This window comes from Mytilus edulis, chromosome 5, assembly GCF_963676685.1.
Source record: "Mytilus edulis chromosome 5, xbMytEdul2.2, whole genome shotgun sequence".
NCBI classification, from domain to species: Eukaryota; Metazoa; Mollusca; class Bivalvia; order Mytilida; family Mytilidae; genus Mytilus; species Mytilus edulis.
The window spans coordinates 11,593,964-11,615,168 of record NC_092348.1 but is presented as its reverse complement, the minus strand read 5'-3'; the positions used below and the strand labels follow the sequence as shown (position 1 = coordinate 11,615,168).

The window sequence follows — 21,205 nt, the reverse complement described above, 5'->3', positions numbered from 1 at the left end:
AGAATGATTTTTAACTAAATCACAATGTAAATTTTGTATCTACTCATTTGACCATTGTATATTTTGACAGATATATAATGTATATAGGGTCAGGCAAAAATACATAGTATAAAATATTTACCAGTTACTTGTAACTGTGAGAATTGAGCATTTCCTTGTGCTGCAGAGGCTGCTTCTCCCATTATTTGGAAGTCTCACATGTACACCTGTAATACAATTCATAATTTTAAAAATATGATCAAGAGACTTTCATTTGTAGATGCAGAAGGTCAGCATATGATATTCATGGGCAACCAAGTTATACATGTTATAGAGAAAAGTATTACCAATTTTCAATCATGAATGTCAAGAAACAGGGTAAAGTTGTTAGTTTTTTATTGCACTGTACAAGTAAATTTTTGTAAACATGAACACAGCTGATTTTCGATTTCAGCCTTTTTCGGGTCACTTAAGATTTGTCAGTTTTACTATGCTGTCTGTATATAGATACATGCAGGCCCTATTCATTTGATTTTTATGCATTATACTTAAATAAATGTAGTTTGTGTGTTTTAATAATATAAATGGTTTCCTATGAAAATATTTTTTGGAACATACATGCAATTTGTTCTGGTTAATTGTAAACTCCAATACATCTGGCCAAAGATTGGAGTCTTATAACATGTATGACAATGCAACAGACAACTTTCAAGTTCGATGCATTTCTGTCAAAAACATCATGTGTGCTTTAAGGGGCCTTGTCACTTCAGTTCCCATGTTGAGCAATTGGTTGGAAAACTATGATTCTATCATGTCTATCTTGCACGAATTATTCGGCAAATTGGATTTGATAATTTACAATCAGCACTGCTGTCATTAGGGAATTGTGATTAAATACCTACCCAACAAACAATATTTCTAGTTTATCCTGCACAATGATGATCACTAATAGTGCAGGGATACAGGCAATCCCCTCTATCTGGTAAATCATGTCATAAAGACATGCATAATTGATGAGTTTTTTTCCAGTGACAGACAAACTTGAAAGTGGTCTATTTATATCATAGATAAAGAAAGATGTGGTGTGAGTGCCAATGAGACAACTCTCCATCCAAATAACAATTTATAAAAGTAAACCATTATAGGTCAATATGTAATCAACTTTTCCTCATCAATAAATATTGTTTCTTTTCCAAGATCATGAAAATATTGTCCTTAAAACATTGTAAACATGGTAAAACCATAATTCAAAATATTCTTGAATGTAATATGAGGCAGGCAATACCTCTGAATGGAGACGAAGTTTATGATTTTTCTTTTGAATCAACAATGTTAAAAAGAGAAACGGAAATACCATAACGTTTCCGATTTTGGTTCTGTTGTTAGTTGTGACGTCATATTCAATGTAAACAAAGAAACGCTGTCATCAGGTAACGTTATTTTAATAACAATAATTTTTTTTTTAAATGAATTAGTATTAGTTCCTTTCTTAGACATGTTAGACTGATAAATTATAAATATACATTTTATTCAAAGTCTCTTGTAAACAAGACCGGAAACAGAAGTAGATTTCTGCGCAGATCTGGAATTTCAAAATGTGACAAAAATAAAATTGAACGATTTTGAGTTCATTCGTACAATAAAAAATTTGGGAAATTTTCCCGATTTTTTTTTATTTTTTTTTATTGAATTTTCTACTAGAACTGTAATAGGGGACTTCATCCCCATATTATTTACTAATTATCAAAATATGATTAATAGATGTAGCTATTGAGAGTATAAAATATCAATGGGACAACAATGCTGACTACATGTACAAGTAAAAGACAATGAAAGAAAGGTATTTAAGGTCCATATATATTATATGCATGTACATGTATGATATTTGTTGTCTCCACCATTAACATCTGTCTAGTTCTTTCCACATTCAACATGTTCAAAGCACATTCTAATTTTCATGGTGAGGTTTTCCCTGATGTTTAATTTGTGTAAATCTAAATACAATCCCTTATACTTATCCATACTTTTAAATAAACTTATTGTAAAAGGAAACTCATTCAACACCAAATCTATTTGATGTTGGATGTACACTGGTTGATATTTTCCCTGTATTTAGTCTAAGATATATTATATTTTCATTAGTAGATACATGTATGTACAATGTATTTGGACTTTGAACTAGCTTTCAGTAACATGAGTACTCTCAAATGAGGGGTTGTCACTCATTTGATTTGTTCCCCATTTGGCGGGTTGTCTCCAACCTTTTATTTAAGGCTACAGGAACATTGAAAAATGTGCTCGCCCAAATGTGCTTGCATATTTCCACACAAAAAATAATGAGTCTTGCAAGTTGAATGAAAAATAACCAATATCTGATTTGATTGTTCTTTGATTTTACATCACTGAACCTAATGACATTTGCACAACTTACTCTTAAGATGTGCCATATAAATTATTTTGTTGTGATGCATAATATAATAATTTACAGGAAAACATTATTTTTCCTTCAAAAGACATGTTACTGATCATGCTGATAGATAACGATGTAAGCAATCTTTAGATTTTAAATTTTAAACTGTACAACTATACCTTTGTAATCATGATTTTTCAAAATTAGAATGTCTTTTAATCTATCTTACCTATATGTAATTATAATTCTTGTGAAATATGCGACTATGTCACATGATGTAATAAAAAGAGCTTTCAAAACCATGAAAACAGTCTATACTGAATAGTTTTAACTCAATTTATTCAATAGTCATGATAATAAAGGATCATATGGTGCATGTCCAATGATTAACAGATAATACTTTTAGGACAACATTTTACATAAAATATTTAAGTCGTGTGTAAAGCAGGATGTTGTTAAGTTTGCTGTGACAACTTTGACGATTTGCTATGTTTTCTTTTTTTCAACTGAAATATTTGATATATTTTTAAAACACAACTTTTTGATATGTGTGAGAATTTGTATTGGGGCATCCCTGCAATGCGCATTTTGACAATATTGACCTGTATTTGGTTACGAACGAGCACTGTCAAAACAGTTTGATGTCCACCATTTCTTATTGGTCATGTGATCAATGACGTCGAAAGTTGTTATATTCATATATGTTTTTACAATCTTTACAAAATATTCTATACTTTTTCCTAATTTCTGTGCTTTAAAATAAATGATTTTTGCAATAAATACCATTTTCTAATTTTTTTCAATTAAGATATTTTGTAAAAAAAATAAAATCATATAAACGCTTTAAAGTAAGACAAATAATCTCTATCAGAATAGTTGCCTTTTGACATTGAATCTCATGTGGACAGCAAATGAGAAATGTCACAAAAAAGTGTAAAGCATGTGATAGCCGATGCTGGGGCTTTCATACGAAATGCCCCATTACAGGTACAAACAATACACAATTACCATTTATTGATATCTACCAGGATGTTTGTTTTTTTCAACTTCACACATGTATGTTAAAGTACTAGTGAAGTGCCTTTTCTTATACCCCCTGACTAAAAGTTGTACTATAGTATATATAGCCTTACCTATGACGGTTAAAGTCTTCTCAAGCCTTATAGTACTGTTTAATATACTGGACAATATTAGTATTTGGATCACAAGTGTATGGTTGTCATGCCATATGGGCATACTCCTAGTCATACATATCATATCAGGTAATATGAGGCATTACCTGTAAATGAGGACGAAGTCTGTATGATTTTTTTTTAATTCAAACATGTTTTTAAAAGAAACGGAAATACCGTAACGTTTCCAATTTTGGTTCTGTTGTTAAAAAAACAGGGATGAAAGATACCAAAGGGATAGTCAAACTCATAAATTTATAACAAACTGACAACGCCATGGCTAAAAATAAAAAAGACAAACAGAAAAACAATAGTACACATGACACTAATTGTTAGGGATTTAGTTGTGATGTTATTTAGTTATGACGTCTTATTCAATGTAAACGAAGAAACACTTTCATCAGGTAACTTTTTTTTATATAAATTAATTAACCCTTTCAACGCTATACACAGCATATGCCGCGATGACATTATATGAAATATGATTTGATCGATCATTACGAGACGAAGAAAAAGGGGGGAAAACGGAGGTTGACTGAAAATTTTGAGGACGAAGCCACTGATTTGTGCCACGATTACATAATATGTTGTGTATGGTGCAATACGCTACGGAATCGAGCAATTGGTGTCGTCTTTATTATATGGCAGATAAAACAACAAAATAGATGAAGACTAAAAGTAGTTTTGATTCAAAATTCAACATAAATGTAATAAATTACACCTATTACCTGTTAATTACCTGAAAATGCAGGTAACCTGATAATAATTTTACTGAAATAACTGCCTAATATTACAGTTCATACTCTCCTGAGCATTTTTCATGCTATAACTTTCTCTTTATCTTTTATAATAAAAAAGATACAGCAGTCTGAAAAGGAATATACTGTTCTAATGAATGAACACAAAAAAAAATGCAGCAGCAGCAGCCATTGTCTATTTTTTTGTGTAGCATTGAAAGGGTTAAAAATGAATTGGTATTGAGTTCCAATCCTATAGTCCTGAGTTCTATAGTATATTGAAAAATTCGGGAAATTTTCACGATTCTTTTTTTTTTATTGATTTTTCTACCGTAAATGAGGCAGGCATTACATGTGAAAGGGGACGAAGTCTATGATTTTTTTTTTATTCAAACATATTTTAATTTCAAAACGGAAATACCGTAACGTTTCCGATTTTGGTTCTGATGTTAGGGATTTTAGTTGTGACGTTGTTTAAGTTATGATGTCATATGCAATGTAAACAAAGAAACGCTCTCATTAGGTAATTTTTAAAGGCAGTGCTTTAAGGCCTGACTTTTAAGTCATGAGGTTCATCTTTTCATACGCAATCTATGCTGGGGGTCTTTTGGCCAGAAATAGATCCGGAAATGTTCGAATTTCTCCTCTTCTTTTTATGGTATGATATGGTTTTTGTTTCTTTCATTTACATTGGGGACTAAAGAAACGATCAGTGTGTATTGTTCGTTTTATAGAACTTGTTATTAGTGTGTATTTTGCATTATAAGCAGTCAACCTGACTACAAACTATCATTATTAGTATATTCCGTGTGGAAAGAGGTCGGGTCAATTTCAAGTGTTATCTGACATCTAAAGATTCTTTAATTAGTTCAGACGTTGATATAACAATGAAAAGTCGACTGAACATGATTAATATTGCACCTTCTATAATTCAAAGCGGAATTCGGTTTATGAACGAGAAACCGTAAAGCGTTTTCAATTTCGGTATTAGTTATGTATGTTGTCTACGTATTATCCTGGTTCCCGGTACTACGTTCCGGGTATTAGCTATTTGATATATTTGATGTGTAACATTACAATCGGGTACCAGCCAATCTACGTGTGTATGTGTACATGATTTACCGCCAAAATGACCGACTTAAAAAATAGTCCATAAACGTTCCGTATAATGATATGCAAATTCATAATTAATCGTAACTTTTTTTATCTTTGTATAATTAATATAACAAAATGGATTCCACAAAATTGAAAATAGCATTATTTTACGAGGATTTCTCATATTTTTTTCACTTCCGGGCGCAGTAATACGTATGTTTTAAAGAAGCTCGAAGAATTTGACAAAGTGAATTGAGAAGGAAACGGATAGATATACGTCCTTGCTATCAGGTAAAACAATTTAAATGTTCAGAACAAACACATTTACTTCACACAAATAGTACAGGCTTAAGCTTTTTATTGTCTAGCTTATACACGACTGTAGTCAAGTGTTTAAACGACGGCGGTGACCTACAAGGTACGGGTCATACTGGGTCAAGTCTAAATATGTAAACATATCCACGTGCTATTAGGTAGAACGCATCGTAATGCAATATCTACAATTTTTTCCTCCTTTATACATCGTTTAACCAGATATATTTCTCCTTTTTACATCGTTTAACCAGATTTATTTCTCTTTCAAATACACTTAAACACGGGTTGTATGTACGTATCTTTTCTAGTGTTTTAAAATTTCTTGTCCTTATTAAAGTTCATTTGTTGATGTTTAAATATTTTTGAACGACTGAACACAGGAGTGAATGAATGCAACAATTATATATATACTGAAGACTTGGGCTGTACAATGATAGTGTACGTATATCATACTGATAATTATTCTAGCAGTAATTATGTTAATTTAGGATGTAATGTCTAATGACAGGAATTCATGAGCTATGCCTCAGGCTTTCTGAAAAAATATCAATGACAATGTAAACAGGAACAAAACATTGACACGAATGATGCTCTCTTCTATGTTATATTAATATATAGTTATTTAGGTATATGTGTTGCACAAGTTTCAATTAAACTTAAGTTATAAAACTTTTTTTCAGGGCACAAACCCACTTTAAAGAGACTTGTCTACTGCCATACCCATCCTATTTTTATGCACCATTTGCAAGCAAGAGACTGAATGGTTTGCAAAATTTAAAATCAGGACGGTGTCCAATTAAAACAAAAGAACTAAACTGGATGAATATTGTAGGAGAAATCTAGAGGAAAGTTTTGATTTGTGAAATTGGTTTTTCTGAAAAGTCATTCATCCTAGCCTGCAGAAAGGAACTATAACTGTCCACCACCAACTGACGAGCTAATGTTGAGCTTCACATATGGAATTACTCAAATACCATCAATGTCTATGTTTTCAGCACAGATTTCACAATTTATGACACAGCTGTGCTTTTTTTTATACCTGTTAAAGAGTTGTATACTAAATTTTATTTTTTTATCAATAAATATATATTATATTAATTGTGTCATCTAAGAACTTGTATTTTGCCAAAAGATGCATACTAGTGAATGAAAGTGGTGCAGTTCATTTTGCTTTGGTATATAGAATTGAATTACAATTGTTCATGTTATTGGAATGCATATAAAAATAAGGAGATGTGGTACACTGTATATGATATTTAGTGAGTTTATCAAGCAAAAGTGAATAAGAAATAGGTATAAGCAGTTACAGGTACTACTGTACAATCTCAAACAATGAGAAAAACTCGTACCGTAAAGAGAATTTCATATTTACAAGTAAGTTTTGTTTTTGCGTTGAATAATTTTCTTCTATTGTTTTAATTGCAAATATGGGAAGTGGTTAAAATGCTAATGAGACAGCTGTTATGGCCACAGAGCCTTAATTGAAAACTTCTTTTTCATTCATACCGGTAGATTTTGCCTGGAGTTAGAAACATATCTGCCAACTTTTCAAAATGCACATGGGGGTTTTACGTGAAAGATGGTTCATATAGTCATACAAAACCTTCAAGGGGGCCTTCAAATGGAAGCAGGACAAGTCGCCCCACTTTAAAAAAAACACCACAAACTGATTTATCAAATCGCCCCACATGTGAAATTGGTTAAATCATGTTTAATATTACTCCTGCCAACTCGCCCCACATGTGAAATTGGTTAAATCATGTTAAATAAGGGTTCTCGCTAAGGATTTTTGAAGGCGAGTCCAGGGACTCGTCATTTTTGGCCACGGTGAGTCATGGTAACTGGGTTCAGTTTATACAAAATATTTCAATATTGATGTATTTGTGGACTCACCAGTTTTGAAAATGGTGAGTCCAGACAGATTTTGATGAGTCCAGGACTCGTGGACTCGCCTTAGCGAGAACCCTGTTTAATATTACTCCTGCCAACTCGCCCTACTTATAAAAAAACGGTAATTTTTAGATTAATATATATATATATATATAATTAAAAATAAAAACTCGCACCACTTTTATGAAAATAATCTACACAGAATACAAACAAACCGAAAATTAATTTAATTACTATTATTGATATATACTGAAATTATAATTCTAAAAAAAAACTGATTGTTGAAGAATAAATGTAAGTTTTGAAGCTTAGTTATTTGCATAACAATTGAAAAGAAACCTGTTAATTGTATCATAATGCAATAGAAGGAATTGCACTTATATTCAATGGGATAACATCTTTTTCCATACATGGGGCGAGTTGGCATTACTAAATTCATCCTGGTTAATAATATATTTATCTAGATTTCACCGATTTCCATTAGGTGGGACCAGTTGGCAGGAGTAATATTAACAGAATTTAACTTATATACAACGGGATAACATCTTTTTACATAAGTGGGGCGAGTTGGCATTACTAAATTCTTCCTGGTTAATAATATATTTATCTAGATATTATCGTTTTCTATTAGGTGGGGCGAGTTGGCAGGAGTAATATTAACAGGATTTAACACAGTTCACAAGTGGGGCGATTTGGTAATCCAGTTTGGGGCAGTTTTTTTTAAAGTGGGGCGAGTTAGTGAAAAAGTGGGGCTATTTGCTAATGGGGCGATTGTCATGGATTCCCTTCAAATATATTCTAATGTGGTTTTTGGCTTCTTCTTGCATTAACAAGCTTATAGCCATTGTTGAATTAATTGTTTTCTTTAAATAGTCGACAAAATTGCTCTTACAAAATTTCCATTTGGGAGCCTCGAGCTCGATGGGGGAAATACTCTGCAAATACTGACAGTTGGCAGGTATGGTCGTCAAAAAAGTTGACATGTTACTTTGTACATTTACCATTATGTTACTTGATGTTCTTGCTATACACACAGTACAGAGACTAGTCAATCTTTGTGAACTATCTTTTATGGGAGTCATAGAATATGCGTATACAATCAATAATTAAAAATAGTCTATTTATATTGAAAAGGAAAAGTTCTTATATGTCTAAAGAAGAGGGACGAAAGACACCAAAGGGACAGTCAAACTCTTAAATTTAAAGCAAACTGACAAGGCCATGGCTAAAAATGCATTTCATGGCGAGGCACAGAAAATATACTGTAAACAGTAGACTATAGATATAGGTGAACTAGGTACAAAAGAACTCTAAATCTTAAATTCTACAAACCACCTCTGTTCTATGGAAGATAATGATATAACTGGACTAGAAATACAAACAACCTGTAATTAACTGCCTTTACAGCGCTTTCGCGCTTTGATTTTTTTATATCAAGGAATTATTAAAAATGAAATCGATATTGCTTTCCTTCCTATTTTATACTAGACTGATAAATATATATTAGTACAATAAAATTTTCGGGAAAATTTTTCCCGATTTTTTTTTTTTTTTATTGAATTTTCTACTGTTATTCAGTAATTGGGGACTTTGTCCCCATATAAATTTCATATTAGTTAAAACATATTTATTTAAATGTGGATTGGGAAATAAGTTTTGCAACTTTCTGCCTAAATATCATATGCGCTTTAGTATCCATCTGGTTATTAATGGGCAAGAAGTTGAGTACTTTCACTAAATAGGTATATTTCAAGAAAATGTAGCTTCCTTCACAAAGAATAGAAAATCTAGAAACTCTTTATCAGGTTGGGGACAACCTCTAAAATGAGAGAAAACCTCTCAATGTACATATATATATATGTAATGACTATCCATTTACTGAACACATTAATCACAACAGAGCTTGGTTCAGAGTCAAACTGATGTTGCCATGTTGGTACAGCAGTTTAAAGAAGGGCATTTGCACCTGAAATCCAGGATTTGTCAACTATTCCTGATTTCAGTCTAACTAAACCTGCCACCCTATGGCCACTGGAAGTACATGTAGTTGTTCACTCAGTGAATATCTATATGAAACCTGATCATTAGTTATACAATCTAAACTAACTATTTTTAAAAGTTTTAGGGCTTTGAACTGTGAGTGTCAGAAACTGAAGAGAAGCTTACATGTCTATAAAAAGGCACTGAAATCACGTTGAATTAATAATCTTTTAAAATAAGTTTAGTTTAAGGATCAATAAGTCTGTTCAAAGAAAAATCAGATTTAAATTGACCCATACCGTATTTATTCTATTTAAAGCCGCCTTCTAATTAACGCCCCCCTACCAAAAATAGTGTGTTCAGAACTTTTGACTTCTAATAAACGCCCCCATTTTGTAGTTAAAAAAAATAATTTACTTTCCCATTACAATATTGCAAAGACATCGACCCGGTCACTCATAAATATGAAACAAAAAATCAATAACGTCCATGTTTTAATCCACTCCGATAAATATAACACAGTGTGTACAAGTTCCAAAAATAGATCTGTCAGTTACACAGTACGCTATTTTAAAAGTTCAACTTTATAAACATCACACCTTAGTTTGTCGCCGATTGCATAACTCCAGATACTTTTGTATACATGATAACTCCTAATTGAGCTGTTGAAATTATGTTCCATTGATGTTGACACTTGTTCATTCGAAAATTTTAACAAATTATTAGATGAGGTCACATTACCGATAAACGCTATTTATAGATTATGGAGACAATAAGAAACACGTGTATGTTACTATAGTCTGTTTCAACAAAACTCAGGTAAAGGTCAATGAAGTAAGGTACGAAATTCGGTTCTCTAATTGACGCCCCCCTTTCGGAAATTGTCTTCGCCCCCAGGGTGTTTATTAGAATAAATACGGTATTTTTTAGTTTTGACTGATAAAATTGATGACTAAAATAATTTCTGCCTTTATTGAACAGAGCATTGGTGAGCACATTTACACAATACCAGAGGTGGTAAAGGAAATCAGGGATAAAGCTACACTTCAAAGATTACAAGTACTGCCATACAAACTAGAGTACAGAACTCCATCACAGGAAAGCTTACAGATTGGTAGGTAACGTATTATCATGATTATGTTGTGTATGTGGTATATTGATTTTGAATAGCTTCTTTTCCTTAAATTTACAGCATCCGAGTTTTAGTTTATCTGATTGAAATCCACTTTAGATAGAGTCTGAGTAAACAAATAATCATGTAGAATTGGGGAACACTGTTGCTCTGGAGAAGCCTATAAACAAGCAACATGCATGTAATTAAAAAAACTTTTATTGAACACATGTGATTTATAAAAGGCATTCAATAAAAATGTATTGACATAAAAATGTTTATACTTGTGTTTGGTTTCTGTTTCTCTGACTTTACTTTGCCTCAATTAAATGTTATGAAACTTATACATAATGCTTACTCCCACCAAACATGACGCAATTTCAATGTTGGATAATGGCACTTTCACCTTTCTTGAGTTATTTCCCCTCACCTTCATGACTGGAAAATAGCTTAATTCGCCCTATTCATTGTATATTTGTAAGGGGATGCATATCTGTCACATGGACACCATACATGTATGTGTCACATGAACACATTTTTCTTTTTTTTTTATGTTTTAGAACAACTACTTCCAACCACAGGAATTTAAATGAGCAATGACAAAATCATTTGAAATAAAGAAAAAAGGCCTACAGTGGTACCAAACAATTTGACTAAAATTGAAATATTAAAGTTTCAAATAATAATGAACCACACACTTATTCTGAAAAAAATCATTGAATATGTTAGTTTGACAAACACTAATATTAATCATTGAGAAGGTAAAGATTTCCTTAACAATAGAATAAGATAAAAAAACTTCCAGCTGATTTTTACAGAGTAATATCCCTGTAACGTTATTTTCCATCAGAAACCCTTTTGTTTGGATTTTACAAATGTACGTTCTATTTGAAGCAAGTCATGAACAGTCAGGGGACTTACTGAAATAAATGATTTTTAAATCACTTATTTGAGTAGCAAATTCGAGGTTTTGTCACAAATTGGGATTTTGTATTTTTTTCAAAATTTTAAACACATAGGTTTAAATAATATCTTTTAATTAGTAAAATTTAAAAAAATTAAATTAAAATCTTTTAAGTAGCAAGGTTTATGCCTTTGATGCTATCATTTAGCTGAAAATTCTATTTTAGTTGAAAAAAATGCTATAATAATGGCTTTACATAATGAACTGATACTTTCTTCAAAGATTTTTCCCAGCAGTGGGAGTATTTTTCCTGTGAAGTTCAAGGTTTCATCTTTTAGGTTATGTAATAAAATTCTACTGTTCGTGATAAAAAATTCACTGTTCGGGGGTGTTGAAATTAGTGGGGGTTATGAAAAGAATTATACTTCAAGAAGTGATTTTTGGGAAGGAAATTGAGGTCTAATACTTAAACAAGTGATTTTTATGTCATTATCCTAGATTCAGTACATGGTCATCACCTGAAATGACCTGGTCATCTAGACAACACAGATGTTGGTTCTGATAAGATTAGAAACTTAATAAGTCCCTGGATCATTAGTATTCTATATTTAAAGCTACAATAAAATTAAATCACTTCTTCTAGTGATTAATTTGTACTACTTAAATAGGTGATTATTAAAAAAGAAAACTCTAACTTCCAATCTTTATGGAATTATGTTACTTGAATCAGTGATTTAGAAAATCACTGATTCTAAATCACTGATTTAAGTAAGTCCCCTGACTGATGAATGCATTTGACTGCATACATTTCTTTACAAAAAATTATTTAAAGTAGTTGTCACATTTCATCCTTAGCAATGTTAGTTATGTCCCTTGCTTACTAAGTATATTAAAGAGAGATAGAAACCACTGAACATATTAAATTGTGCCATGTAAACCAATGTTTTGTTTTCTTCCATTTACAAATTGTTTGCTAAATGTGTTATGCTGTAAAGACAGACCATCAGGGAATCTTTGACACATCTGTGATTTTTTTTTACTATTTGTTTTTAGTTAGTAATTTTTCTAAGAAGACTGGTGATTATAAAAGTTTGTCAGCAGTTGATATCAAAGTTTTGGCCTTGACCTATCAGTTAGAAAAAGAACATGTTGGATCAGAGCATATCAAAACTGTTCCTGAAAGAAAGGTATTTATTGATTTAGATTTTTATCCCAGCTTTGTAATAATATTAGGGTTCTTATTTCTAATTAAAACACAGATTTTAAAGTGTTTTTTAATGATTTTAAAGCTTTCCCTATAATTACAAAATCATCACTTACATACAAGACCACAATATCATCAGTAAAAGGATGTCAGACAAAACAACTTATGAGACACTATCAGCTTATAAATGTAATATTTAAGATAGGAGTTATCTTCCTTTATATCCAGTTGCAAAATGAATACAATCTTTACTCTTCAGTGCCCACTTTAATTGTAAAGTTTGACACCTCCAACATTTTTTACATGATTTTAAATGTGGTGCTACCACTCATTGAAATTTTGTTTAAAAAGTAAAGAATATGATATATATATAAAAATATATAACAGGCTATTATTTAAACTTGGAATTATTTTTAATTATGGAATTTGCATAATTTCTTGTGTTTAAATTTTTTAATAAATTCCATGTTTATTTAGTATTATGATCTTTTGAGCGGTTAATAACACTTTCCATTCAATGTATTTTGGTTAGATAGTGTTGTGCGTGGCACAGTACATTCTATTGAAAATATACTATTTTCTTTGTAATAGAAAGTGTTGTGCGCAGCACAGAACATTTTAGTACAGAAAAGCATGGAATTTATTAAAAATTTCAATAACAAGAAATCAAGCAAATTCCATAATTAAAAATAATTCCAAGTTCAAATAATAGCCTGTTATATATATATAAGGATTATTTCAGCAAAACAAATTGTGGGATAGGTGCCATAGTTTTTGTAATACAGAAAACTCATAAATTTTGATAAAATTACAAAGAATAAGGTTTTAAAGAAATTCACCTGTTTGTATAACATGTATGACATGATAGCAATTAGAACATTTCAATTTTTTAGGTCCTAAGTAATGAGTTAGTGAAACAACTCCTTTGTTAACTTTAAAAATTAAGTTCATTAATAATATGTTAATAGATGGATTTGCTGTAAAATCATAAAATTAAGTTACATTGTAATATTCAATAATAGTGAAATGTAATGCAAATATAAACTAGCTTCATGTGATGATTTCTTTCTTTTCCAGATTGAATGGAATGCCACAACAAAGATGTTAGAGAAACCTACAGACATAGCAGGCTTTTATTTATCTAAAACAGTAAGCAATGTTATTAGACAGCAGCAGTAGTCATATTTAACAAAGTTACTTCCTTTATATTTTCATCTGTACCCTCATTGTCCTAGACCACATGTAAATGTAATTAGGACTGGTATTTGATTTTATAATTATATATCTGAAGATCTAACATCATTCAAACCTTCTGTGTACAATATGTTTGTGTCTTCAAACTTGGGTATATTTATGAAATCAATAAAATAGGATGAGGTGTTCTTGAGAAGAGAAAGTGCATTTCTTTTTCTCTTAGATTAAATGTTATCTGGGATATATGAAGCTTGTTTGAGGAGATACAAGGAGAAAGCAATGAGATAAAAACTAGAATAGAGACCATTGCATGCAAAAGTTATGGCAAAATAAGGTTCTCTGGGAGACTGAAAGATTAAAATGAGTCAAACCTATTAGATATTTTTGTGTCTGATAAAAGTCATGAATATTGTCAGGGATTGTCTTGTGTCATATTTTAACTTTTGGAATTAGCTGTACTTCTTCTTAGAATTGGGATATTGAAATGATTCTGTATGTGAATTAAATGATTATGGATAAAATAAAGCAAGGGCTAATAAAATGTAATAATTCTAAACGTTATACGTGTAGTACGGTATATTACTTCATTAACATGATCACTATTGGAACTTCTAGATATTTGTAACTGTTGATTTAACATGATTCTAAAGTTTACACTAGGTTCAAAACATAAATTTTCTTTTCCAGAAAAGTGCTAGTAACTCAAGAACAACATCAGTTTCTGAAAAATCGACACAGTCATGTCTTCCCAAAGAAAGTCTAGAACAGGAGTCATGTGAAACCGTAAAGAGAAATAATGAATCAGATTTTCAAGAAGAAAACAAAGTGTCAGATCATAACAAATTAAATCAAGAAAATTCTGAATCCGATTTAAAAGAAAATGTGACAGTACAAATCAAAGATGCAAAAGACATTGATAATTCAGATTTATCAGAAAACACAAATGTAAATGAGAATTTAGACAATGAACAGCTTACAGAGGAAGTGCAAGCATTTCCATCAGAAGGGGAGGTAATTCAAGGTAACATGTTAGAAGGTGATTCAGAGGAAGAAGATGACCTCAGTGACGAGGAAGAGAGTGATGATGATGATGATGGTTGGATAACACCACGTAATATACAGGAAGTTAAACAGAAGATGGGAGAAGTACCCTCAGAAGAAGCTGATGTCACAGTAGGATGTCTCACCATGGACTTTGCAATCCAGGTTGGCAAATTACAGTATACAAATATGGTGTAATAGAAAACAAAGTCCATGTATGAAAAATTATAATATAAACTAAAAATACATTGATACAAACAGGGCTCACGCTACCAGGCGACTTGGGCGAGGAAGTCGCTTTCCCGACCGTCACTTCGCTTTCCCCGACACCCAAAAGCGAAATCAAGTCGCCCTATTCTTGACGATACTCACTTTCAGTCGCTTCCATCATCGGACATTTTCAATTTTTACCAAGTTGATGAAACATCAATTTTTTTATTGACAATTAAAGAAATTTAGACATAAACGATTCATTATCTTAAGAAAAGAGGTTGAAGCATTGTCTTTGCAGTGTGTAGTAGGTTATTTGATAAAATACAACTTTTTATCACTTCGTGCATTTCTGAAAGTTCTGGTGCTTGTTACTCGAAAATGTACATCAACCTAAATTTTGCGGCAAAATAAGTTTGTTACTTCATTTAAACGTGATAAAAGTTTCCTCCAGTAAATGTTTAATCCATTATTGCATTAAAAACATCATGTTCCTTTCCAAATAACTTGTCAAACATCGTTTATTTTTGTAAATTTTCTTGCATTTGTCCGCCATTGACCGATTTTTAAACTACGGATCAGAACTGGACCAGCTATGACCGAAATTCGTTCTTTTACAATAATTACTACGGACGCACGGATGGAACAGCTGACAGAAGAATATTGATCCCAAAGGGAAAAATTACGTATTCCACACCCATTAACTTCTTATCTACCACAGGAGATCATACAGTTCACTACTACACACAGCTTATTAGTTAGCTACTGCAGCTGATTTGTAGGTTAACTACCAGAGATATTTTGCAGTGTGATAATTTTTACGGCGGTGCAATTAAATATGAAATTATTAAGCAATTACAGTATAGAAATTAAAAATTAAAAATGCATTTAATTCACAATTGTTTGAATTTTTATATTTCTGATTTTGATCCAATTATGTACACTAATTATGTCAATAAACTATGTTGAAAAACAAATTATTTGTCCAAATGTCGTTATTCAACAGGTTTCCTCGCTTACTATTTCCGAATAACTGATATAACTGACGATACTTTTAACTTCACTTTCGTCTATATCAGACTGCTTAAAACCCTCTAACTCTTCATCTTCTTCCTCCGATTCGAAGAATGAAGCCCATTTAACGGCCATTGTTTCAATCGCATTTCACAAACAAAAACAGGTGTTAAAAACTATGTATTTTAATGTAAACATATTACCTCTCAATGGAAAGGAATATACGAGATGTAAGTTTATTCATTTGTAAAACCGAATTTGATTGGTTCATTTCGGGATTCCCCCTAGGTATTGTCCAATCTAAAGAGTTTTAACAGTGATATATTTTACGGGAATAACCGTCAACAGGACTGGACATGCATTGTTTACAGCGGATAGATCAGTCACTGCGAATACACAGGTGAACTGGCAAGCGGATTTATCAGTCACTACGAACTAAACGGTGTTAATAATCGCGTATATATCTGTCAGTGGTAGATAAAGAGTTAAGAGACTTTGGGTTATGTACATCTAATTGATTGGTGTATATAATTCCCTATATTTTTATTGATTGTTTCAAAGTTGCTTAACTCTGAGACTATTAATTATATTATGGCCCAGGTAAATAACTTTTATATTTTTTTATGAGAAACACTGAATTTCATACACAAGATAGATTTGAATTGAATTGTAATTGATATATTATAATTTCTTTACATTTTTTAAAATAATTTTTTTTTAGTGCTAGATATTAAATATTTAGTTGGTAGTTTCTCACAAGAACCTTACTAGTAAAACTTAAACAACTTTTAATTTGAAATGTTACTTTAATTGTATACTCAGATATGAATTGAATAATATAAAAAGAACATTATTTACATATGACCCTTTATACTACAAAATGTATATTCAAATCCAAACATTGTAGTGCATCGCGCGAATGAGCACTTCTCTTTTAAATCTCACCACTTCTCCCTATCAGTTTCAAAAAGAGAAGTCACTTCTCCCTATAATTCTGAAGTAGTGTGAGCCCTGGATACATATCTTAAAAGTGAATTGATATATTAAAAGAGGGGAAAGTAAATAATACAAAACTTTTTTGCTTAGGGGCCAGCCGAAGCCAACCTCTAGGTGTAGGAATTTCTTGCTGTGTTGAAGACCCATTGGTGGCCTTTGGCTGTTTTCTGCTACTTGGTCAGGTCATTGTCTCTTGATACATTCCCCATTTCCATTCTCAAATCTAAATATTAATAAAATTTGGTATAGATATTTTGAATAATACTTGTCCTTCATCATTACTAAATTATTTCATTTGGTCTATGTATAAATATGATTTAATTTATCACATGCTTCACTGTTTGTATTTATTTGGTTCTATTAACATATGGTTGTTTATATATTTCAGAATGTTTTAATTCAGATGGGACTGAATGTTATATCAGTCGATGGCCTTTTGATAAAAAGGGCAAAAAGTTATGTACTTAGATGCAGTGCTTGTATGAAGTAAGTGTAGTGCAGTAAAATAAAACATTTTGTAGATGATTTTTTCATAACAAATAACTGTTTTGTTTCCACAAATTGTTATAAAAGCAAGTTAGAACGCAAAACTACAATTAAAACAGAAGCACTATGCATATGACAACTGCGAAGTAACAACAAAATAATTAGTTTTCAGAAAGATTAAAAAACACTCATTTTAATTACATTTGAAGCACTTTAATCACACAATTTTATTTAAAAACGGTCCAGTGTTCTCCTCAGATATTTCATAAATAATCCTGGTAAACATGGAAATTTGAAATACCATCTTATATCTAAAAATTATAGCACAATCTGTAAAAAAAATCAATTCAGATAGCATCACATTCAATATATATCGTGTCACATTAACATGATGCTAAAATGCTCTGGGGAGAACACTGAAACCACACAATAAACTCCTTTTATAGATTAGTTTGTTGATAGCTTTCAAATGCTTGAACCTCTTTCAATCTGACAGCAGATTATTTATTTTCTGTCAAAATCAAAAACATGTGAGTATTGATTGAAAAAGGAAAAGCAGAGAAGCCCAGATCTTACTATTAAAATTCATTTGCAACACATTTTCACAAATAATGATATTTTTTCACCACAATTTTATAAATAAAATAATGGCTTCTTCCAGCAGAAACCATGAGTCTCAAACAATTCACTCCAGAGGTAATTAATTATATTTCCCCAAAATGGGAACTAAAAAATAATTTCTTTTAAAATGTGTCTATAAGACTTGCATCCTCCAGCTTGAGAAAGCACACTAGTTCGAGCATTATGCTAGAAATTGTCATTTGTATGCTAAGACAATATTAATATTAAAGGTTTTATCAGTTGGAACCAAAAAGCCAGCACAAATTATAATGTTACACAGTGCATAATTGTTTGATATTTACAGGGTGACTACCAATGTGATGAAAGAGTTCTGTCCCTTTTGTGGTAACAATGCATTAAGAAAGGTTTCCATGATAGTGGAAGAAGATGGCAGTATAAGATACTTTCTATCCAGACGGAAACCTGCAAACACCCGAGGTTTGAAGGTAAAATATTACCCTTTTAAGTTTGAAAAAGGAAAGTTAATTGATTGTAAAGGTTGAACCTATGTTTATGATATACAATTTCTAAATTAAAGGTGGGATTCTTTTTACTTGACCACATTAGCAGTGCCAAATTATTTTTTTTTAATTCAAACTTGACCGTTCTGTCTTTTCTGTGATTAAAATTGAAGACTTTCAGAGTAAGTCTACTTATATAGCTCTGAATGTATATCAAAGTCTTTAAAACACTGAAATAATTTAAATTTTAACCATAAATTCCAATATCTTTTTAGTATGCATTGCCACTTCCAAAGGGAGGTAAGCATTCCCAGAATCCTATATTGTGTGCTGATCAACCATTTCCACAGCAGAGAACAACAAAAAAGTCCAAGCAGAAGCTTGACGTGTTTGACCCAGATTATGTGGCAGGGTATTCCCCCTTTGGTCTTACTGACATTACTAGTAGAGCCTCACAGCTTGGAATCAGAAATGGGAGAACTGGACAGTTTAACAAGCGGAATCCTAATGAAGGCAGGAAAAATTATGGACGGAGAAAATAAAAAAAATATATCATTAAAATATTTACCTTTGGTATTATAGTTAATTCTTACTTCTAAGGGTGTAAGCCTGTATTATGAGTTTTGTCATAGGGAAAAAAATGAGATTCAAATAATATTCTTTAACATTCACCTTTAATCACCATCATGAATATGTTAATATGACAGAAGCACATAGATTTGCTCTCATTATTCTTATTTATATCGAAATTGGAAAATAGATCTTTATGGTAATATTGTCCGAGGGGCTATTTCTGGTTCAAATCAATGTCTTTTCCACAATGGATCTCGGAGTTCTCTCATAGATGCAATGCAATGAATACATGTTTGTGGATTTATAATCAAATAGTGAAAACCCTAAACACAAGAGACATTTTACTATGGTCTTAGCCCTTTGTTCTTACCAGAGCAGTCATCAGATTTGTAAATTGATTGTATCATATTCCCTATCTTGATATTTTTCACAGTAGCCTAGGTTCACAAGGCAGTTTATGTAGGCATAGCAATAGCCACTAACCAAGGCAAACAGTTTATTCCTTTATATAGGAAGCAGTTTAAGCACAGTTGTTTACCACAACAGTAAAACAATTATCTTCTGTATTGCCATTCACTCAAAAAAATATGAAATGATAGACACTTGACCATGATGGCCTCAATTCACATTTAAGTTTAGTTGTTTAGAATAATTTATGAGTAAGGCCATACGAGCAGCTGCCGTCATGATCAATTAATTCACACCATCACCTTTCATTTACCTTGCTATTTTTTCATGTCTTCAACAATAAACAAATGTGTATGTCAGATAATATAAGCAATAGGTCAACTATATTTGGTGTAAAAAATGATTGTAACATCTGACCTTGACCTCATTTTCTAGGTTCAGTGGTCAATGTTTGGATTTTGTGGTTTTGTCTGTTTCTCAGATTCTATAAGCATGATAAGCAATAGAACAGCCTTATTTGATTTATGGTATGTTTGTAAGATTTATATGTCTGTATGACTGGTTTCACCTGACCTTTATTTATAGATAAAAGAAGAAGTGGTATTTTTAAATGTAAGCTTTTAGCTATTAATTGGAAAGTAGAATACTTCTGTTACATACAATGCACATGTATTGGTGACTAGCATCATTAAGGCATGCTTAGTTACTGAAATCTTCACAATTTTAGCATTTGAGTTAATTTTTAGAAGGTTCCCGTCTTAAACCGAAGTGGCCGCATTTTTGTTCATCCTTTATATTTAAATGTAAGTCGATTTGATGATAATACATAGCATATATACAGGTTAAGATTGAATACGGATGCGGTCACTTTCATTTTTGACAAAAAACATCTGAAAAGTGACATTATGGCATATTTGATAGATTTTTAACCGGATTTTTGTCATTATTGATTTGGGAATGTACGGATTGCGGCTGGGCGGCAATCAAATGTTGTCCTTGCATTAACTCATGAACCGTTCAACCAAAGCTTTTGAAATTTTAATATGTTGTTACTGACAACTAAATGAAGGTCAAGTTCAATAATGGCGATTTTGACTTTTACCATTCAGGAGTTATGGTTCTTGAAAGATTGAAAAATGGAGTTTTCAGTCGTGTCCGTGCATTTACGCATGAACTGTTCTACCAAAGCTTCCCAAATTTTAATATGTTGTTACTGATGACAAAATGGAGGTCAAGTTCAATAATGACGATTTTAACTTTTACCGTTCAGGAGTTATGGTTCTTGAAAGATTGAAAAATGGTGTTTCCAGTCGTGTCCGGGGCATTTTCTCATGAACCATTCAACCAAAGCTTTTCAAATTTTAATATGTTGTTACTGATGACAAAATAGAGGTCAAGTTCAAT

At 31.6% G+C, this 21,205-nt stretch overlaps 2 protein-coding genes across 2 annotated transcripts in view; one reads left to right on the top strand and one right to left on the bottom strand.

The window, feature by feature from the left end:
- Positions 1–3,078, bottom strand: part of LOC139522951 (NEDD4-like E3 ubiquitin-protein ligase WWP1) — a 31,907-nt gene extending 28,829 nt beyond the window's left edge. The window contains exons 1-2 of the mRNA XM_071316633.1: positions 2,992–3,078; positions 122–206 (exon numbers count right to left, since the gene is read on the bottom strand). Coding sequence (XP_071172734.1) covers positions 122–182 — 61 coding nt within the window. The 5' untranslated portion in view covers positions 183–206; positions 2,992–3,078. The remainder of the gene's footprint in view (positions 1–121; positions 207–2,991) is intronic.
- A 152-nt stretch (positions 3,079–3,230) lies between these two features.
- On the top strand, positions 3,231–19,394 carry LOC139522952 (RNA-binding protein NOB1-like). Its single transcript, XM_071316634.1, has 8 exons — positions 3,231–3,376; positions 10,560–10,692; positions 12,647–12,780; positions 13,875–13,946; positions 14,679–15,197; positions 17,641–17,738; positions 18,664–18,805; positions 19,096–19,394. The coding sequence occupies exons 1-8, from the start codon at positions 3,308–3,310 to the stop codon at positions 19,360–19,362; spliced, it is 1,434 nt and encodes a 477-aa protein (XP_071172735.1). The 5' UTR covers positions 3,231–3,307; the 3' UTR covers positions 19,363–19,394.
- The last annotated feature ends 1,811 nt before the right edge of the window (positions 19,395–21,205 follow it).

Coding starts and splice junctions, on each gene's coding strand:
- LOC139522952 (XM_071316634.1), top strand. CDS start 3,308: ATGTCACAAAAAAGTGTAAAGCATGTGATAGCCGATGCTGGGGCTTTC. Junction 10,693..12,646: donor ACAGGAAAGCTTACAGATTG/GTAGGTAACGTA, acceptor ATTTGTTTTTAG/TTAGTAATTTTTCTAAGAAG. Junction 13,947..14,678: donor GCTTTTATTTATCTAAAACA/GTAAGCAATGTT, acceptor TTTCTTTTCCAG/AAAAGTGCTAGTAACTCAAG.